This window comes from Melanaphis sacchari, unplaced genomic scaffold (genome assembly GCF_002803265.2).
Source record: "Melanaphis sacchari strain LSU unplaced genomic scaffold, SCAv2.0 Contig61_pilon_pilon, whole genome shotgun sequence".
Classification (NCBI taxonomy): Eukaryota; Metazoa; Arthropoda; class Insecta; order Hemiptera; family Aphididae; genus Melanaphis; species Melanaphis sacchari.
Genome location: NW_020271437.1, coordinates 117,933 through 136,062, shown reverse-complemented (window position 1 = coordinate 136,062; position 18,130 = coordinate 117,933). Strand labels below are relative to the sequence as shown.

The following is an 18,130-nucleotide window of genomic DNA, read 5'->3' as shown; positions in this document are numbered from 1 at the left end:
ATATAATATGCTATTGATTTATATACCTAGTTTGTAGTTGATTTAATGTTCATTTATTATTATTAATATAAACATCATACTTGTACAATATGAATATATTATATACTATAGTTTATAAATAATATGTTTTCAACTATTTGATGAAATTACTTTGTTCATAACAACACGCAAGTATGAAATATAGTGTATAATAACTGCAATTATTGATAATTTTACGTATACTATATAAATGAATAATATTACTCTTTACTACTAATCACTCTAGGTATACACATTACACATCAATACCGTATAATGATTAATTGAAATTAATATTCATTTGAACCAATAGAATAGAATTACTATAGCGATGTGTATATTATTATCAAAGATTTTATAATTGAGATCAGTTATAATATCAAGTTTTATCAATGGATGTCACAATAACCTTATTTTTTTATAAAATATGTATTTGCTGATTTTTTGTTTTACTATTACAAGCTACAAAAACAATTACCTATGTAGCTTATCTAATTATAAAATATGAAAACAATTAAAACTATTTTATAAATTATAGATATTTATATGTTTAATGTTTATACAGTCATTCAAATGTTACTGTTGAAAATATTATAAGGAAACTATACATAATATATTATATATTTATGATAACATTATGAAATAGTTTCTGCGGATGGGTGGCTATCTGAGAATTTTAGCAACACACACGTAATATCCTAACCTAAACATAGTATTTGAGATTAATAGTATTTAGCTGTATATCTCTTAAAATAAAAAAAAATTTATGAAATTTTTACTTACTAATTTTAAAACTTTTAAGATGAACAACTATATCGACAAATAATTCAATAAAAATATATGTACGAGTATGTTATTGTTGAATCACGAATTAAAATCATCAAATATGGTGGAGTAATACTAACTAAAACTTATCACTAGGAATTTAAATCTAAGATATTTATTTTTAAGTTTTTATTTTTATTATTTGGTATCTATTTGTATAATTTAATGCATCTACCTATATATTATTTTATTTAGATACTATTGATAGGTTATAAAGTAAAATTAACATCAATAAATATCGATATAATAAAGTATTTCATTTGTATAATGTATATAGATAATTGTACAATTTACAAGTATCTTAAAAATATACATACAATTTATCGTTACTTCAGAATATTTTAATTATTAATTTGATATATAGCTAACACTATTTATGTATTTATAAACATACATATTCATAATTTATTTATAGGTTTATTCTTATTTGTTATTGTTTTACACCCATATCACATAAATATTATTTATCCAGATGCGTAGGTGACTCATACATACACTAGTAAATTATATATATATATATTATATATATAGACACGGAGAGTTAGGTTTGGGTGGCATACACGATTTTGCCTCTAAGTTTTTGCGGTAAAGTTCAAAAGTTAGAGGTATAAGTAATTTCTGATAAATGACGCATTGTATTGATTGTATAATGGCTTCCGGCTCCTTAAAAAAGTTTACCTATTTTTCTGTACTTAAGTCAAATGTATGAAGTTATAAGTCATAAAGCATTTTTGAGAAAACTGAAAAGCATTTACTGCTAAATAAATCGTATAATTTTTATGTGTTTCTGATCGTCATTATATATAGTGTGTATGCTCGAGGTCACACAAATATATTAGGTTATAATTAACGAATCGCGTTTACATAATATACTAGAGAATTACTTGAGTAAAAAATTCCGTTTCACGGTTTGTCGTTTGCGCGGACCATGACACATGGCGTGTAAGATCGAAAAAATTAACAAGCTCGTAGAGGAATCATCCCAATAATAATAATAATATACAGATTCCATCGGTTTAGCGTAACGTTACCTTGAAAACAATTGCCAGAAAAAAAAAAAATAAAAATAAATAAATAAATAAAAATCATCGGTAATTTGTTTCACCGGAGTTTCAAAAACCCTGACCCATTACATCAGCCATTTTAGCTGATACTTGGCGCATTTGACCGGCTGTTATTATTTTTATTCGGATTCGAGGGATATTCGATCGCGATCGATGGACTCATAGTGGATTCTATGAATATTGATTGCATGTCATGAATAATAAAAGTAACATTACTTAGCGCATCAATACAGAATGATTCTTTTATTGTAAATGAGGTAGTATTTAAATTAATGCAATGAGTTTCTTAAATATTAAGAACAAATAATTTTTAATCATAGAATAATTTTAAATAATATTATTTTCAAAATCGATTGTAAAATAAGTATTTTAAAAGGTCCTCATTGCATTTTCAAATATATTTTGACTGTTGAATAATGATTATCATTCAGTATAAGTTCGTCATTCTCATCGCGTTAGCAAATTGTCTATACGTGGGAAATATTACAGCGTGTTTTCGAATAATTTATACGATTTAGTTTAGAACATATATCATATATCTACTATTCTACTGACATATAATATTGATATCACACTTAAACATCTTATACATATAGGTAGTTTTTATAGGTATAATATACGTGTAGTGTATACACTGTATATAGTATGTTATAGGTACCTACTTAAGTATCGTCGCTTTGTAAGTTTTAGGATTACATGACATAAACTTATAATACAAACTTTCACACGATTTTGATGTGCACTATATTCTGGTTGTTTAAAAATAATAATTTAGTGGTCTTGCCATGTACCACAGAAGCTGTGTGGAAAATCTGAAATATCATAATTATTGATGATCAGATACAAGTAATTTAACAAGATTAGATAAAGATGATAAAAATCTTAAGAATAACTTATTGATGTTCTATAAGAGTAATGCGGTGGGTAATTTAGTTTTATTATAAGTTAAGTCATTTATCTAAGATAATTGAAGATTTAACCGATGACCAATGTTTTAGGGTTTGACACGTGTACACAACTCACTCGCAAAAATCACATAGTTTTTTATATTATAGATGTGAAATAATATTACGTGATGATTTAAGTCTGAAAATAAAAATAAAACTAGTTAACATTAATACATTTTATGAAATTATCAAATTCGGCAAATTTATAAATGTAAATGTGCATAAAAATTAAAATATTTAAAATGTGTTATAAATGTTATAATAATATACTTGTATAGTTGCATTTTATTAAAGTGTATAATTATTAAATAAGTTAATTAATTTCAGTTACTCAATTTTATAAACATATGTGTATACGATATTTTATTGTAGTCACTTTGTATACAATTTCTTAGTATAACTTACAGTTGAATAAATTCATGTAATTAATATTATGAAATATTTAAGTGACCAATATATTTTGTTATATTATATTAGAAAATATGCTATGCAATATATGTGTGGTAAAACACTTAGTATACAAATAGATCAATTTTCATAGCCGTTGGCAGCAACTAAATACACAATAAATTAATCATAATCACATAAACTTTGCTTCCTTTAAAATGTTACGTAAAGCTTAAGTATACTTAGTTTAACGAGTCAACTTTATGTTAAATCTGATTGCTATTGTGCAAACATTTAAACATAAAACATCGTTCGTTGTTTTCATACGCCTTTAAAGTTTTACTCGTCCAGTAAAAATTCATACATTAGTACGCATAATTAACTAGGTAGTAAAATACGGTAGGTAGTTTAAAAATGATTAATTCGTTTCTGCCAAAAATAAGTAATAAGACAGCAGTTTTAGTTTTAAATCCTGTGAACCCTTACAAATTCGTCTATATGTAACAGAAAGTTTATAATAAATAATAAATTTAACATTCGAAAAAGATAAATATTTGTAAATTTGCTGGACAACTATAACAGTGACCCTCAAAAAACTATTCGTTATTTTTTTGAAAATGTTTTTGAAGGTTATGAAAGTACTGGTAAATAATTGGTTATCTGTATTTTTAAGTTTCGATCCGTACTTAAACTTTAAACGTTTGTTCTCCTCGCCAAAAAAAGAGTTAACAGTACTGTTGAAGATTAATGTGGGGAAACGCGTAACATATAATAATTGCTGTAAACTCAATACAGACCTCTAGAGTAATCTATATGTTATCATGATGTAGTACCTAATTGACACTGGACTTGTGCGATGACCGAGCAGCGTCGGAAGTGTTCTTCCGGCTGCTGCCGGCCATGCTGTAAATAGGCAGCACGGCCGGAGACCCTTTAAATTGACTTTATTCGACGAAAAAAATACATAAGCGGGTAAACGTCATTATATGTATTGGTCACACACACACACACACACACACATAACATACATATATAAAACAGCGGACGCGCGCCACAAGAGATCGGGGAGCGGGGTGAAAAAAAAACTGCCGTCTCTAAATTTAGCGTACCCATGACACATGCTGTGAACATTTTATCGGTGGCGTGCTTACAAAATGCCGAGCGCGGAGGAATATTTTATATTTATCTTTTGGCCAGGGGTTCGTAAAAAAAAAAAAAAATTACAAGCGAGCGCTCTTGCTCTTCGCCCCAATATTGGCATAGATCCCGCCCGATCCCGATATACATTATTGTTCTGCTTGATATTTACCAGCTGACCGGATATTATAGCTACATCGCTGTCGGCATTTTGTCACTGGTGTTTCTCTTCGGTGGTATTCCGATTTTTTTTTTTTATTATTATTATCTGTGTCAATGTCGACGAAGCCTACATAATAATAATAATAATAATAATAATAATAATAGTAGTAGGTATTACAGAATAGCTGTGATTGCGCGCGCAATTTTATATCGTCGCACGATCAGGCCACACGTAATAATAGTTTCTGTGTGTAAACTGTATAAAATATAATTGTATACAACTAATTTTATTTATCAAACACCTGACGCGTGATATTATACACCACGCTTCACGTATTTGGTTTAAAGCATTGAGATTATCGATCCGAACATTGAGTGTTGTTGTTAACACACGTGGACACGTGGTATATCGTTGCAAAAATAGCGAAATCAATAATAAAATACATATATCGTTCTGCTCGGATTCTAAAATATAAACTGAAGTATATGTAAATTCCAAAGTAAACGACCGTTTTATCTTGTTAAAGAAATTTAAAATTTTAAAGCAAATTTTGGTAAAAATAAAATCAGTAAACACCCAGAATTGTTATCGATCATAGTCTTAAATTATGCAGCTAATTTGATGATCGTTCTATATAATTTAACTAATATAAGTTATCTTTAATAAATTATTTTGTTTTGACTTTTGAGATTTAACTATTTTGTCACTGTATTTGTATAATCTTCGTGATAATATGTAGAATGAACCACAACAAACTCTCGCTCATTTGACATTAGTTTCAAATTTCCAATTCACACAAACTGCTGTATAGTATTATAACATATATATATTATTATAAATCTTCATATTTTATGCCTAGCATATGACCTATAGACTGTGGTTATAGCGATTATTGCTGTTGTGTTTACTTGCAGTGCTGTTATAAATTATAGCCATAAAGCAACAGCAGGGTACTATAAAGTAGACTTTATAGTAAAGTTATACATATATATATTGATATAATATGATTATGATCATCCAGAGATATTTAGCATTTTTTAATAACAAAATTTCTAACGATACAAAATAAAAAATGTATTAACGAAGGTATGAATATAGAAGATAAATGATGATTCTTAAACTATTTAAAAATATAATTATATTAATAAGTTGATGAAATATCAAAATATTGAAATATTTATTTTATACAAACCTCAAACATATTTTTAATGGCTTAATGTTAATTTAAGTTTTACCAATTTACCACCTCCTACAGTTCTACACTGTAAAAAAATGTTTTGTAAAAATATGATGAAAAGAAAGAAATATTGTGTTTTAAAAGTTTTTAATGGAAACTCTACGGAATGAGCTGTAAAATGAATTGAAGATTTTATATTAAAATTAGACTAAAATACAAAAATCCTATAATTTATTAACAGTTACAGATTGCCGAAAACAATATTCAAATAATAATAAAAATACTGATGGGGAATTGGGGGATAATAAATAATTACATTTAATTTTATATTAAAAATTTCGAATAATATTTTAATATCTACTTCGTTTTCTACTTACGTTTTAGATTTCCATATCACTGAACTTGTCTTATATATCCTTCAAAATATTATATTCTTTTGAAAATGATCTATTTAATTCACCCTTAATAATACTTATGTGTATTTTAAAAATTTTTAGATTTACAAAAATCTCACTTAGCTTAATAATAAATACTGTTTGGCATTTGTATAGATCTTTTTTGTACTTTATATCTTGTTTAATATTATATTCGTTTGTATAATTATCTATTGTTTTATTTAAATACGTTATATTTAATTTGTTGTCAGGGCTTTACTGTATGTCTGTATTAAAATAAAATAAATGACTACAGAATAGACACCAACTAAGAAAATTTATTAAAAAAAAAATCTAAAAACCCTAATAATTTTTTAGTACAATACCTATTATATTGAAAAATAAAAATAAAACTATGATTTATGCTGATATTTGGCTTAATATTTTTTAAATCGTGCATTTTATACGAATAATTAGAAAATATTTTGATTTTGAATCACCTTATAAATTGTAATTGTTTTATATATTCGAATATACTTGTGTTTTTATTATATTTTGTTTCAATTAATACGTCATAGAATACAGCAATTAATCATATAGTTATTTAATTACGTCTTGATGTCTGAAATTTCCTTTGTGTTCACGATAGTTGAGATAATTTTTATTTTTCGATTAAACCAGAAAACGACCTTCAATACTCACATAATACATATGTCATATATAAATGTCATTCTATCAGTTCTAAACATAATCTTAAAAATAACATAACTATGGGTCACCACTATTATTACAGCAATATTTTGATTTTGATAACTTCAATTTTGGCTGTCCAGTGAATCAAATTAGTCTTCAATCAATCTCTATCTGCCGTTTTAATTTCTCCTGTTCTATCACGATTGCGAAATAAACTGACAGAACTATATTATTCTTATTACAACAAAAACAATTTTTTTCTTACAAGCCAATAATCAGCTGTATTATACCTTACCTAACTATGGAGAGAAATTCAACATTCATTCATTAATTTTCTCTTTATATCGTGTGATAGATTTCATTTAAATTACCTTTTTTGCTCTGATAGTCTAAAGTTTTTTTTTACATTACTGTTCTTTTCTTCAAAAATGTCTTATAAAAATAGCCACATTTATTTTTATTCTTCAAGCTGGTTTAAATATACAAACATTTATGTTCAAATATCATAAAAAAAGCCTGTTGCTTTGTTTGACTAATTAAAATTAGAGTGGCCTAAAAATAAGATACGTTGATTCGAATATGTCCAAGAAAAAATATGAAACCTATTAAAATCAATGTTTACTAAACAAATGCGTTTAATATGTAAATTTGTAAATAAAAAATTATATTTTATGGGTATGAACATATTTTTATTTTAGTATGTAGGTTAACAAAATATTACAATATTTTAATATACATTAGTACATACAAATGTTAAATAATATATAATTGTATATAATGGATTATGGTAGTTAATTCAGCTTGTTAGATATAAATTAACCTCAGAACTATGGGTGATATTCATTAATTTAACAATTAATTGTGTAAATTATAACCAGGTATAATGAAAAATCACTAAAATTGTATAATTAACATTACTAACTATTATATAAATTTATATAGGATAATTTAATAATAAAATTAAAATATAAAGGTATTAAGACTTAATTGACATTTTTCACCAAGTAAATTTGTTTAGTCCTTTATAGTTATCTTAGTTAATTATATTAAGCAGTATAATTAATTACTAATTATCCTATTGAAAAATTTTTGAAAATTAAAATATTAACATTAAGTGATTTCGTTTTATGAAAAAAAAAAAAAATAAGTAAACAAATAACGATCTTACTAATTGCACTCTGCAATCAATATAAGCAATAAAAGGAAAAACGTTTTTTTAGGCAGACAATGATACGTTAACTTTTTGTTTATATGCAAAAATTTCGCTTACATTATATGGACCGTACATAATTATCTAGTGTTGGTTTTATATACAATATCAAGTAATATATTGTATAGATATGTAATTATGTATCTAGTTTATGATAAATTTACGTAATTTTGTGTGCGCTTTTAGTAATAATTGTGCTTTTAAAAACAACAATTTAAAAATACTGTAAGGTAAGTTGTAGATTGCGTTTGATGTATTATTTTTTTTTTTCATATAGGAAGGTAGATGCCTATAAAAATAAAAGTATTTGTATAGTAATAAATATTTTGATATAGAATAAAGGTAAACATAAGTAAATGATAAACAAAATTAATTATTTACATTAATTGTTTTAAAAGATTTCTAATGTTTTTCAAGCAACATATTTAATCGGACGCATATGATATGAATTGAACATAAATTGTTAAATTATTTAGCAATTGAGTTTTGTAAAAATATATATAATTGTGTTTCGTCGACTAAAACTCAAAACAAGAACTATTTATTCTTTACTTATCTGTAGCTACTAATCGTCACTATTCTCAGTACTCTATCCAATTTTTAAAATTACTTCATTATAATTTTATTTTATAATATTTATATGAAACTCGTTCGTCTAGTGAAACGAGAATATTTCTGCATCGATTAACGATAAAATTTTAGTCATATTCCGTCTGACTGACTTTAAATGTATTGGACACAAAATGAACATTATTATGAAAAAAATATATAAAGGTACATACAGGATCATTGCATTTTAATATTTTACCAATGAACTATAAGTATTTCGCATACCAACTATATGATTATAAATTTATGCATTAAGATTATAATATATATGACATAAAGTAAATTATTTAAGTTATTTAAAATGCCGTTTTACAATATTTTACAGTAATAAAAAAAAAAAATATGAAATGCATCAATTATCATAAAATAAAAAGATACTAATAAGTTAATAATGTAGCGGGCCACATTATCAACTGTGTGGTTTAAATAGAAAGTAGTAATTTTTTCTAAGATTTTTTTATTGAAAAAATGTTTAAATTCAATTGACTTAATCCTTATATTGACTGATATTTACTCTTGTAAATTAGGTCTACAAAAATCCTATCTTGGGTTCCCTTAAATAGGTTCTTTCTTCATTATTCTTATTTATATCCCTTTTGGTCAAAAAATGCGTATCATCGTGTTTTTAAGGTTCATGCGCACATGCAATGATCCTATATATATTAAGGTATCCGGATGACATCTCAAAATCTTTTAGATTATAATTATGGTCAACCGCATCTACCCAGTTACAACTACTGCGTAGTTGTTTATATTTAACGAATCGCACGATTCTCAAATGAAAGGTGGTTATAATTTACGAGAGTATAATTATTACTGATGTGGTTGATGCATATCAATAAGTATCGGACATATCAGGTCTACTCGTAATTATATAAAGTGTTGTACTTTACTAACTCTCATTAAATAAGTACTGAAATCTGTCATCTATGTTGAGATATCTTGTTATTTTGTTATAAAATATTAGAGCACGTAGCAATAATAAACAATTTAATGAATAATATATCTTGTATACGTCTATTAAGCGTTTATTATTTGAGTTTATTTCTCTACGTGATTTAATTAATATTTGATTTCTGTAAATTATTTACTATAAATATACCAACATTGACATGTATAATTTAATACAATGTAGCTATTTTTATTATGCTATTGGTGGTATATTATGCAGTTAAATAACATGAATATGGTGTAAAAACTATCTATGTTTCAACTTTTTATAACAATGTAGTTTTCATCGATTTACAACAACAAAAACAAATATTAAATGTATTAAAACTTTAAATAAGAAATAATATACACAATAATAATAATTTAAGATCAATAAAAAAAAAAAAAAAAATAATAATAATATTTTTTAAAACTAGAGAAGTAAATCTCTATTATATAGTTGATTCATTATAATATGAAATAATGTAATATTATTTATTAATGTTCTAATTGTAAGATGAAATTAATATTATATCTTTATTTAATTATAACGACACTTAGGTATAGCGCTATAAAACCATATTATTATGGCATCATAACGTATTTTAAAGTTATAAAATTAAGTGTCAGAATAATTTAGTTTAACTATAATTACATTGTGATACAATTTTAGGTGAACATTTTTTTCAGCATTTATAATTTAGATACTTTTAATGATAATTTAATTTAAAAATAGATCATTATTTAAAATATTTGTTCTTATTATAATTGAAATTTATATGAAAAAAATATTATTTCGATCACAGGTAATAGATACAACACCAATCCAAATCCTCAGTCATTACATCATGTCATCAACAAAGAAAACTTGAATTTTCAACACGACAAATCTATTCCTAACATTTTAAATATTGTTTTTCTATAAAAATATACTGCAACATTTTTTAATATCTATCTTTAGATAGTACGTTAATTATGAAGGCTAAAAAATCTTTATATTTATCTTTTTTATATTTGTAGGTAATTTTATAACAAAGTACTAACAAATATATGGATAAAAAAAAATCAGGGCTATATGTTAGATTTCTATAAAACTAAAATTTACAAAGTTATGTTTCCAAAAAATCTATTGACTAATAATCACAAATGCTTAATGTTAAAATAATTACTTTGTATTTATTTTATATCACAAATGCCTCATATATGATGTTGTATACTAATAATGAACGGAGTGGTTCTTAGATTATAATGTATTTAATAGAATCTAAATAAAATACATTTGTATGTAAATGATTCAATTAGATAACGGTATTAACCATAAGTCACGATCAAATGTGGTCATGTACAATTAATTAAACTGTACCTTCATCAAATTAAAGATCGTGTCAAGGACACTGATGAGAGTACATATGTTTTCATTGTCAGTTATTGCCATGTGATGTTATTTTTGATATTTTACTAACATCTTTAATTATAAATTCTGAACATTATAACATAATACTATAGATTATCAAGAGTAAAAAAAAAAAGAGTTAAATAGTATTAATGTCTGTATAATAAATAATACAATGTTTGTAAGAATTGATTATAGATATTATTTTGATGATAAATATTTCAGGTATTTTTCTGAAGTATAAATACGTCTTTCAATCAAATAGTTTTCTAATTTATTTAAAATTTCAAAATCATAATTTTAGTTTCTATGAAGGAGCTTAAATTTCATTATATGTGTATAGTGTTCAATAAAAATTATTTTTATTAAATGGTTAAATTACTTTATATTGTCTATTGATAAAATATTTTAATAAGCTAAAAGATAATTTTTACAAGATATTTTATGGAAATAAATGAAGTATAGTATTCGAATCATTAAGAATATATGAAATAATTCAATAAGTATGTTCTATTACGTTTTTTTATTCAGTAGGTAAATAATGAATAGGTATATTCAAATTTTCATAATTAGAATTTTTAAATGACATGAACTTCATACTTTAAAAATGTTGAGATTATTTGAACGATTCTATAAGTGAAAACCTTAATTTAATATCCATGTGTAATATTCAATAGTTAAACGGAAATTAATATAACAATATTGTGTGCAATTAATGTAATTATTGTGTACCTATTAATTAGACAATTAATAAATTAATATAAAAATATATGTGTATTATAGTAAATACCATGATAAAAGGAAAGATGTTGATTTTACTCTTTTTATTAAATTTAACGTTTTTTTACAACCAACAAAATTATTTTTCATATATTTTTTGTTCAAGAATAAAACATGATAATGTTACTTGTAAAAATAATTTTGAAATATTTAGTTTAAAAAGTTTCAGGTTTTTAATATTACATTTCTTTTGCAGATTCACTGCCAAAATTAATTAGCTCTCGTGTCACGTCAAGTCAATTTATTACTATTATATAGATAACGTAGGAAACTTTAAAGTCGTTTATTAACATAACATATTGTACGCACTTAAAATTGTTTCCATTTTTTAAAAATTTATATTAAACGTATGTACTTTTGTCTATATTGTTTATTTCTTCCAGCTAAAATTGTAAACTATAAAATAATTGTGATAAATATCATAAAAATGTGTTAAATTAAATTATTGTTTTTAATTTATCATGAATGTAAAAAAGCATTAAATTAATGATATTTTAATAAATTTTTATTATAAATTATACATAAAAAAAAAAAAGAAAATTTAATCTTAAACTAATAAATTTATAATTTTTCTGGACTAGGTATTATAAAATACTAATTGTAGTAGAGTTTATTAATTAGACATTTAAACAAATGCCAATTTTAACTAATTATGTGTTATATCTTATTAATTATAACTAATTTGTAAGTATGTATACAAGTTATATAAATAAAGTATTATTAATGTGTATAGTATTTTGTTAATTCATAACATACTTTTGAATAATATCAAAAAAACATCAATGTTAAAATGTTATATATTTTAGTAACTTCACAAAAAATATTATTTTTAATAAATTTAATATAAAGATTATGAAAGATAATTACTAATAAAAAAGAGCCATCAGCTTTTATAAACAATTATAAATTATATTGTATGTTACGTAAAAGAAAAAAATGAGAGCATACTTTGCTGTGCAATATGATTGTGTGTAAAATTTTAATTCGATTATAAATTATTTTGTATGATAAAACAGAGACTTAATGACTAATATTATTATATATTTCTAATGTTATTTTATTATATTATAAATATATCAATAGAGTTCATAGACGTGTCCAAACTTTGGTGGCCAAGATGGTACTTCAATTTTTTTTCCAGCCACGAATAAATATCCATTTTTTTTTTTTTGTTAAAAACTTACAATAATAGGATGAATTTTTATTGTTGAAAATTGTAAACATTAGAATGCCAAGATAATACCAAAAAAGACAAATCAGTGGTCAAATTTTATAAAAGTACCATCGTTCTAATCTGTGGTATGATATGTAGTTATATAGAATAGAAATTAAAATGAAAACAATTAATAACAATTTAATAAAAATGATAAATATCTTTATTAATTGCGTCATCATTTGTTCTTAGAATATGAAGTTTTTGCAGATATAGTGCCCACCAGCCTCCCCTCACCTGTAAATATTTTTAAGATAAGGCTATAAGTAATGTATTTTTCTATTATTAATAATAAAGAAGTTTGAACTAATTTTTTCCAACACGTGTTAATATATTATATAATTATTATTAAAATATGAATATATGAATATAAATTATGAACTTATTACTTATAGTTAATACCGATTTACCATCTAACTCAATCTAAATATATTGAAAATGTTACTATAAAAATATAAAACAAAAAATAATGATTTATGTAGTAACAAAAAGCTTTTAGTAGTTTAATATATATTTATTTTTTTATTGGCATAAGAACAATTATTTATACAAAAATGAAGTTATATATTATTTTAAGTTATCACCTATAAAATACTCTCTTTCGGACAGTATGCAGTGATCTCAGAAATCTTGTCATTTTTTGAAAGTCTTTTGGAGATATTCTAAGGTTAAAGCTTTAAGTTCTTTTATTGTATTCACTTTAATTTCCTCTACATTTTGTAACTGTTGTCCTTTAAGCTTAGATTTTAATTTGGGAAAAACAAAAAAATTACCCGGGGGCAGATCTGGAGAATAAAGAGGGTGCAGGACTACTGGCATTTTTTTTATCATCCAAATATTTACGAATTGACAGCGTTGAGGGTACTGACACATTAACTCGCAAACATATTAAAGAATACTGAATTGACAGATTTTCCATGAGGTATAAATTTATAATGGATAATACCTTCAGTATATATATAAAAAAAAAAAATCAGTATTGTCTTGACGTTCAACTTTACTTAATGAGATTTTTTTGGAATGAATTTGGCAGCAACCCTTCTCATCTGTAATTTTACAATTCAAATTTTATAAAAAGATTCATTTGAGAATTCTATCTCATTTTCTGATTCACAAACGGTTATTCTACAGTCTTTTTGCATTTTTTACAAATTTTCACCTCAACATTATCGTTCTTGGATGTCGACGATCTTCTAGAAAGTGGATCATCTTCAGTTGACTATCGACCATCCTTAAAACGTTTAAACAACTCAAAAGTCACAGAACGACTTAACGAATCATCTAAAAAGCAGTTTTAATCATTGTGTACGTTTTTATTGCATTTTTACTAAATTTCAAACAAACTTGATGCATACACGTTGTTTGTTAATTTCGAACATGTTGAAAACGGCGAACGAAACAAACTGGGTTTAACTATAAATAATATTAAACTGAGATAAGATAGCGACTTCAAGTTTTGTTTAAAATATTCACTAGTACGTAGGAAATATATCTATTTATAATTTAAAACGTTCTTTTGAGTAAATTAGTCGTAATATATTTGTTTTGATAATTTTTGAACAGACCTTGTATGATAAAAATAAATAATGAAACAAGAATAATAAATATCTCAATATAACTGTAGAAATATTAGTCATATACTATTTCGTTATTATTCATATTTATAAATTATGAAACTCTAATAAATTAAACCTTCAGTTAAAAGGCTCATGTCAATGAAATATAAACAATATAATTACTAAAATATAAACGATAATCTTCTTTTCACAAACTTATGATGTTTTTTCTAGTATTTAATGTAAGTATACTATTTGTGTAGATAGCCATTGAAATAATCTTTGAAACGAAATTTATTCAACGTGAATGTTTTTGATAATATACAAAAACGCTCTCTTAATATTATTATTTTTTTTTAATTTCTAATTATTGGGTTCTATTCAAATTTTCGATAAGGTAGCTTATACACACTTTTTATTATAAGATTATTGCACACTGATAAATAAAACAAAATTTAATTAAAAATATAAAGTTATACAAGCCATTGTAATTTTAAATTGATTATAAATGATTTTACTAAACGATTATTAATTTCAGTAATATCTGTGATATTATTATCTAATCGATACTTTATATAATAATGATCGACCTGCAAATATTATTTCTGTGAAATATATTTTTTCAAGTACTGTTTGTTATAATAAGTTATTTATATGTTTGCTGCCGTTTGAATCTGATGATCAAAACACATTATATGAGTAGTCTCATTGAGTACCTATAACATTGTATTAATTTAATAATACACCTATTATAAAATTTAAAATGTATTTTATATGATCACATTAATTTCAATACGAGTAAAATATTTATAAATGTATAACCAACATATTATAGTGTGTTACATTAGTACTAAGAAAACAAAATACAATAGTATTTATAATCATATTAACAAATATTTTATTGAAAAAAAAATATATAACAATTTAAAACTACATTCAAAACCAATAAATTCAAACTTATTTTATATCTGTCAGTATTTAATGACTGAATTTGCTAAAAACATTTTATTTTTTCAGTTTACATTTATTTTAAATAACTTAATAATAAAATAATCGTCATATACTGATTTGTGTTGTTTTATTTTCTCCATTTAGATTTCATAATACGATTCGGTAAGGGGTCAACATCAGTCGATTACAGAAGAGATATGATTAGAAGAAATATGTGCAAAAAATTTAAAAAAAACTTCAATACGTATATTATCATTATCGGTCAGGTAAAATGTATTGTACCTACATTTCAATTGGATTTTGATTATAGAACAGCTTTGGAGAGTACTGCCTCAAACCAAACTAAAATTATAAATTATTTAAGTATTTGCTTAAAATAGTATGTTATTCGTACAACACTCTTGAGATTTCGATGATATTATATTATAAATAATCAATTAAGACGATGCCAAGATTAAGTAACTTATAGTTAATTTACAATATAGTATAATGTATATTATATTTTTACTGATTTGTGTTTTAAATTTAACTAAATGGTGCAACAGTCAATAAGGAAATGGGAATCAAAAATGTATAACCTTAAGTATATAAAAATATGTTTGGATCCTCGAGGTCTAAAATAAGGGTCTAATGAAATTCAGAAATATTGTTGGCTATATGCTATTACTTACTTAATTTTTTTTATAAGAATAAGAATAATGTAATGCATAATTATTCGATTATAAAGTATATATAATATGTATATATATATATATATATATATATACTTAAAGGTATTTCAACGATATTATTACTTTTTCCAGAATTGGATACTATTTTACTAATAACAGGTAATGTAATGTAAATCTTATTTTTTAATATCATAAAAAATAACTAATAATATTAACAGACAATATCACGTAATTTGTATTACAAATAAGCACATATATTAATTTTCAACATATATATTTATGTTATGAAAATATTTATAAGTACTACGAGTATTAGTGCTCAAACTTTATACTGAACTCATAATATTCTAGTCAACTAGAAAAAAAAATATTTATGAGATCGAAAATGATCTCAAATATACGTTAACGTATGACAAAAATAATCAAGAGATTGTAATATTTTTATAAAAGCTAGAAATAAAAATTATTGTAATCTGTCATTTATACCGCGATAGCTCATTGATTACCAATTTTTATGATTTAATCACATATCACTAACTGTACGTCATTGCAGTTTTAAAAATGAATAGTCCATTTTCAAGTAAATGTGCGAAATTTGTTTAAAGTCAGAACATGTAATTTTTACGTACAAAATATCAAGTGATTCGAAGAATGTAAGGAATAATACTATGATGATGGTAAAATATATTTTAAATAAACGTAAATATAATAATAAATACGGGGATAATTTTTGCTATGGTGTTTAGACAAAGTATAAAAATTACCTACACACATACATATTTCGTATTATAATTTTAGTATTTCATAATTTATGATCATTTCAATTCTCATTATTTCATACTGAAACGACCAGTAGCATATTTTTCCACCACAAAAGTGTCATATGCTTAAAAGTCTCAAATGAAACATTTTGACATTTCATTATATGTTTACACTTCAGTCATAATTTTTATTTAACATATTTTACATAAGTTATTTAACATGTTATTCACGTGTATGCTAATCGTCAATAAATTGCATGATATTTTCTAGTCGATTTAAGCAAATTGTCCACTCAAAAATTATCAGAATTTATAGTATATTAATACATATTAGTTAATATGTGAATAATATAAGTATATATTTGTAATATAAACACAAAATCATCTAATATTAACCTTTTAAAATATAATTGTGAAGCACAATGATTGTGTTGTTTTAAATCCTCGAAGGGATGCAAAGCAATTTTTTATTTAACAGACCCTTATGTACATTAAAGTTTCTAGTGATACAGGCACACCTGTAATATACATATATATACATATATATATATATATTATTTATTATTTAATATATCTGTTATCCCCTTTTAAACATGGATTATATACAGCAATCTTATGCAGGTTCTAAGCACATTAAATCTGAAACCACCACTACATCGTTCCGATAGACTAAATTTATCGTCGTAAACTTTCTAAGAAAATATTTTTCTTCTCTTTTTAGTGTCTGGCCATACAGCATACTAATTGGCAATATATCGTCTGTTTTTATTTTTCTGTTTTGTTTCTCAGTTACCATAAATATAAATAAACAAAGACACTGTCAATTATTAAAATTATACTTATTAACTAGGTATTTTATTATTGTGTTATTGTACATAATACAATATACAAATTATATCCTGCTATAATAAGTACAATATAGAGTAATAGTAAAATAATAATTAAATTACACGAAAAATTATTTATTTAATTATTATTTAAATGTAAAGTATATTTTTGCGTTTAATTTAATTATATTTTTAATCAGACATGTTTTTTTTAACCAAAGACTCGCGAAAATAATGTGTTTTTGTTATAAAAGATAATTAATATTATCATATCATTTTCTATATTATCAATAACTAAACAATCTAGTCATTTAATTTTGATGATTAAAAATTATCAGTTACCTAAAACCAAAAGTTTTTACTAAAAATAATTAAAACCTCGAAAACGATTTGTTTATTAAACACAGTAATCAGACATTTGGTTAAATACGCAAAACACACCTA

The 18,130-nt window shown here is 23.9% G+C and overlaps 1 protein-coding gene across 1 annotated transcript in view; it reads left to right on the top strand.

Moving 5' to 3' along the window:
• LOC112600192 (receptor-type tyrosine-protein phosphatase kappa) overlaps positions 1–18,130 on the top strand; it is a 138,685-nt gene that overhangs the window by 9,732 nt on the left and 110,823 nt on the right. Inside the window, 1 exon segment of the mRNA XM_025347362.1 lies at positions 15,572–15,589. Within this exon segment, the coding sequence (XP_025203147.1) occupies positions 15,572–15,589 (18 nt within the window).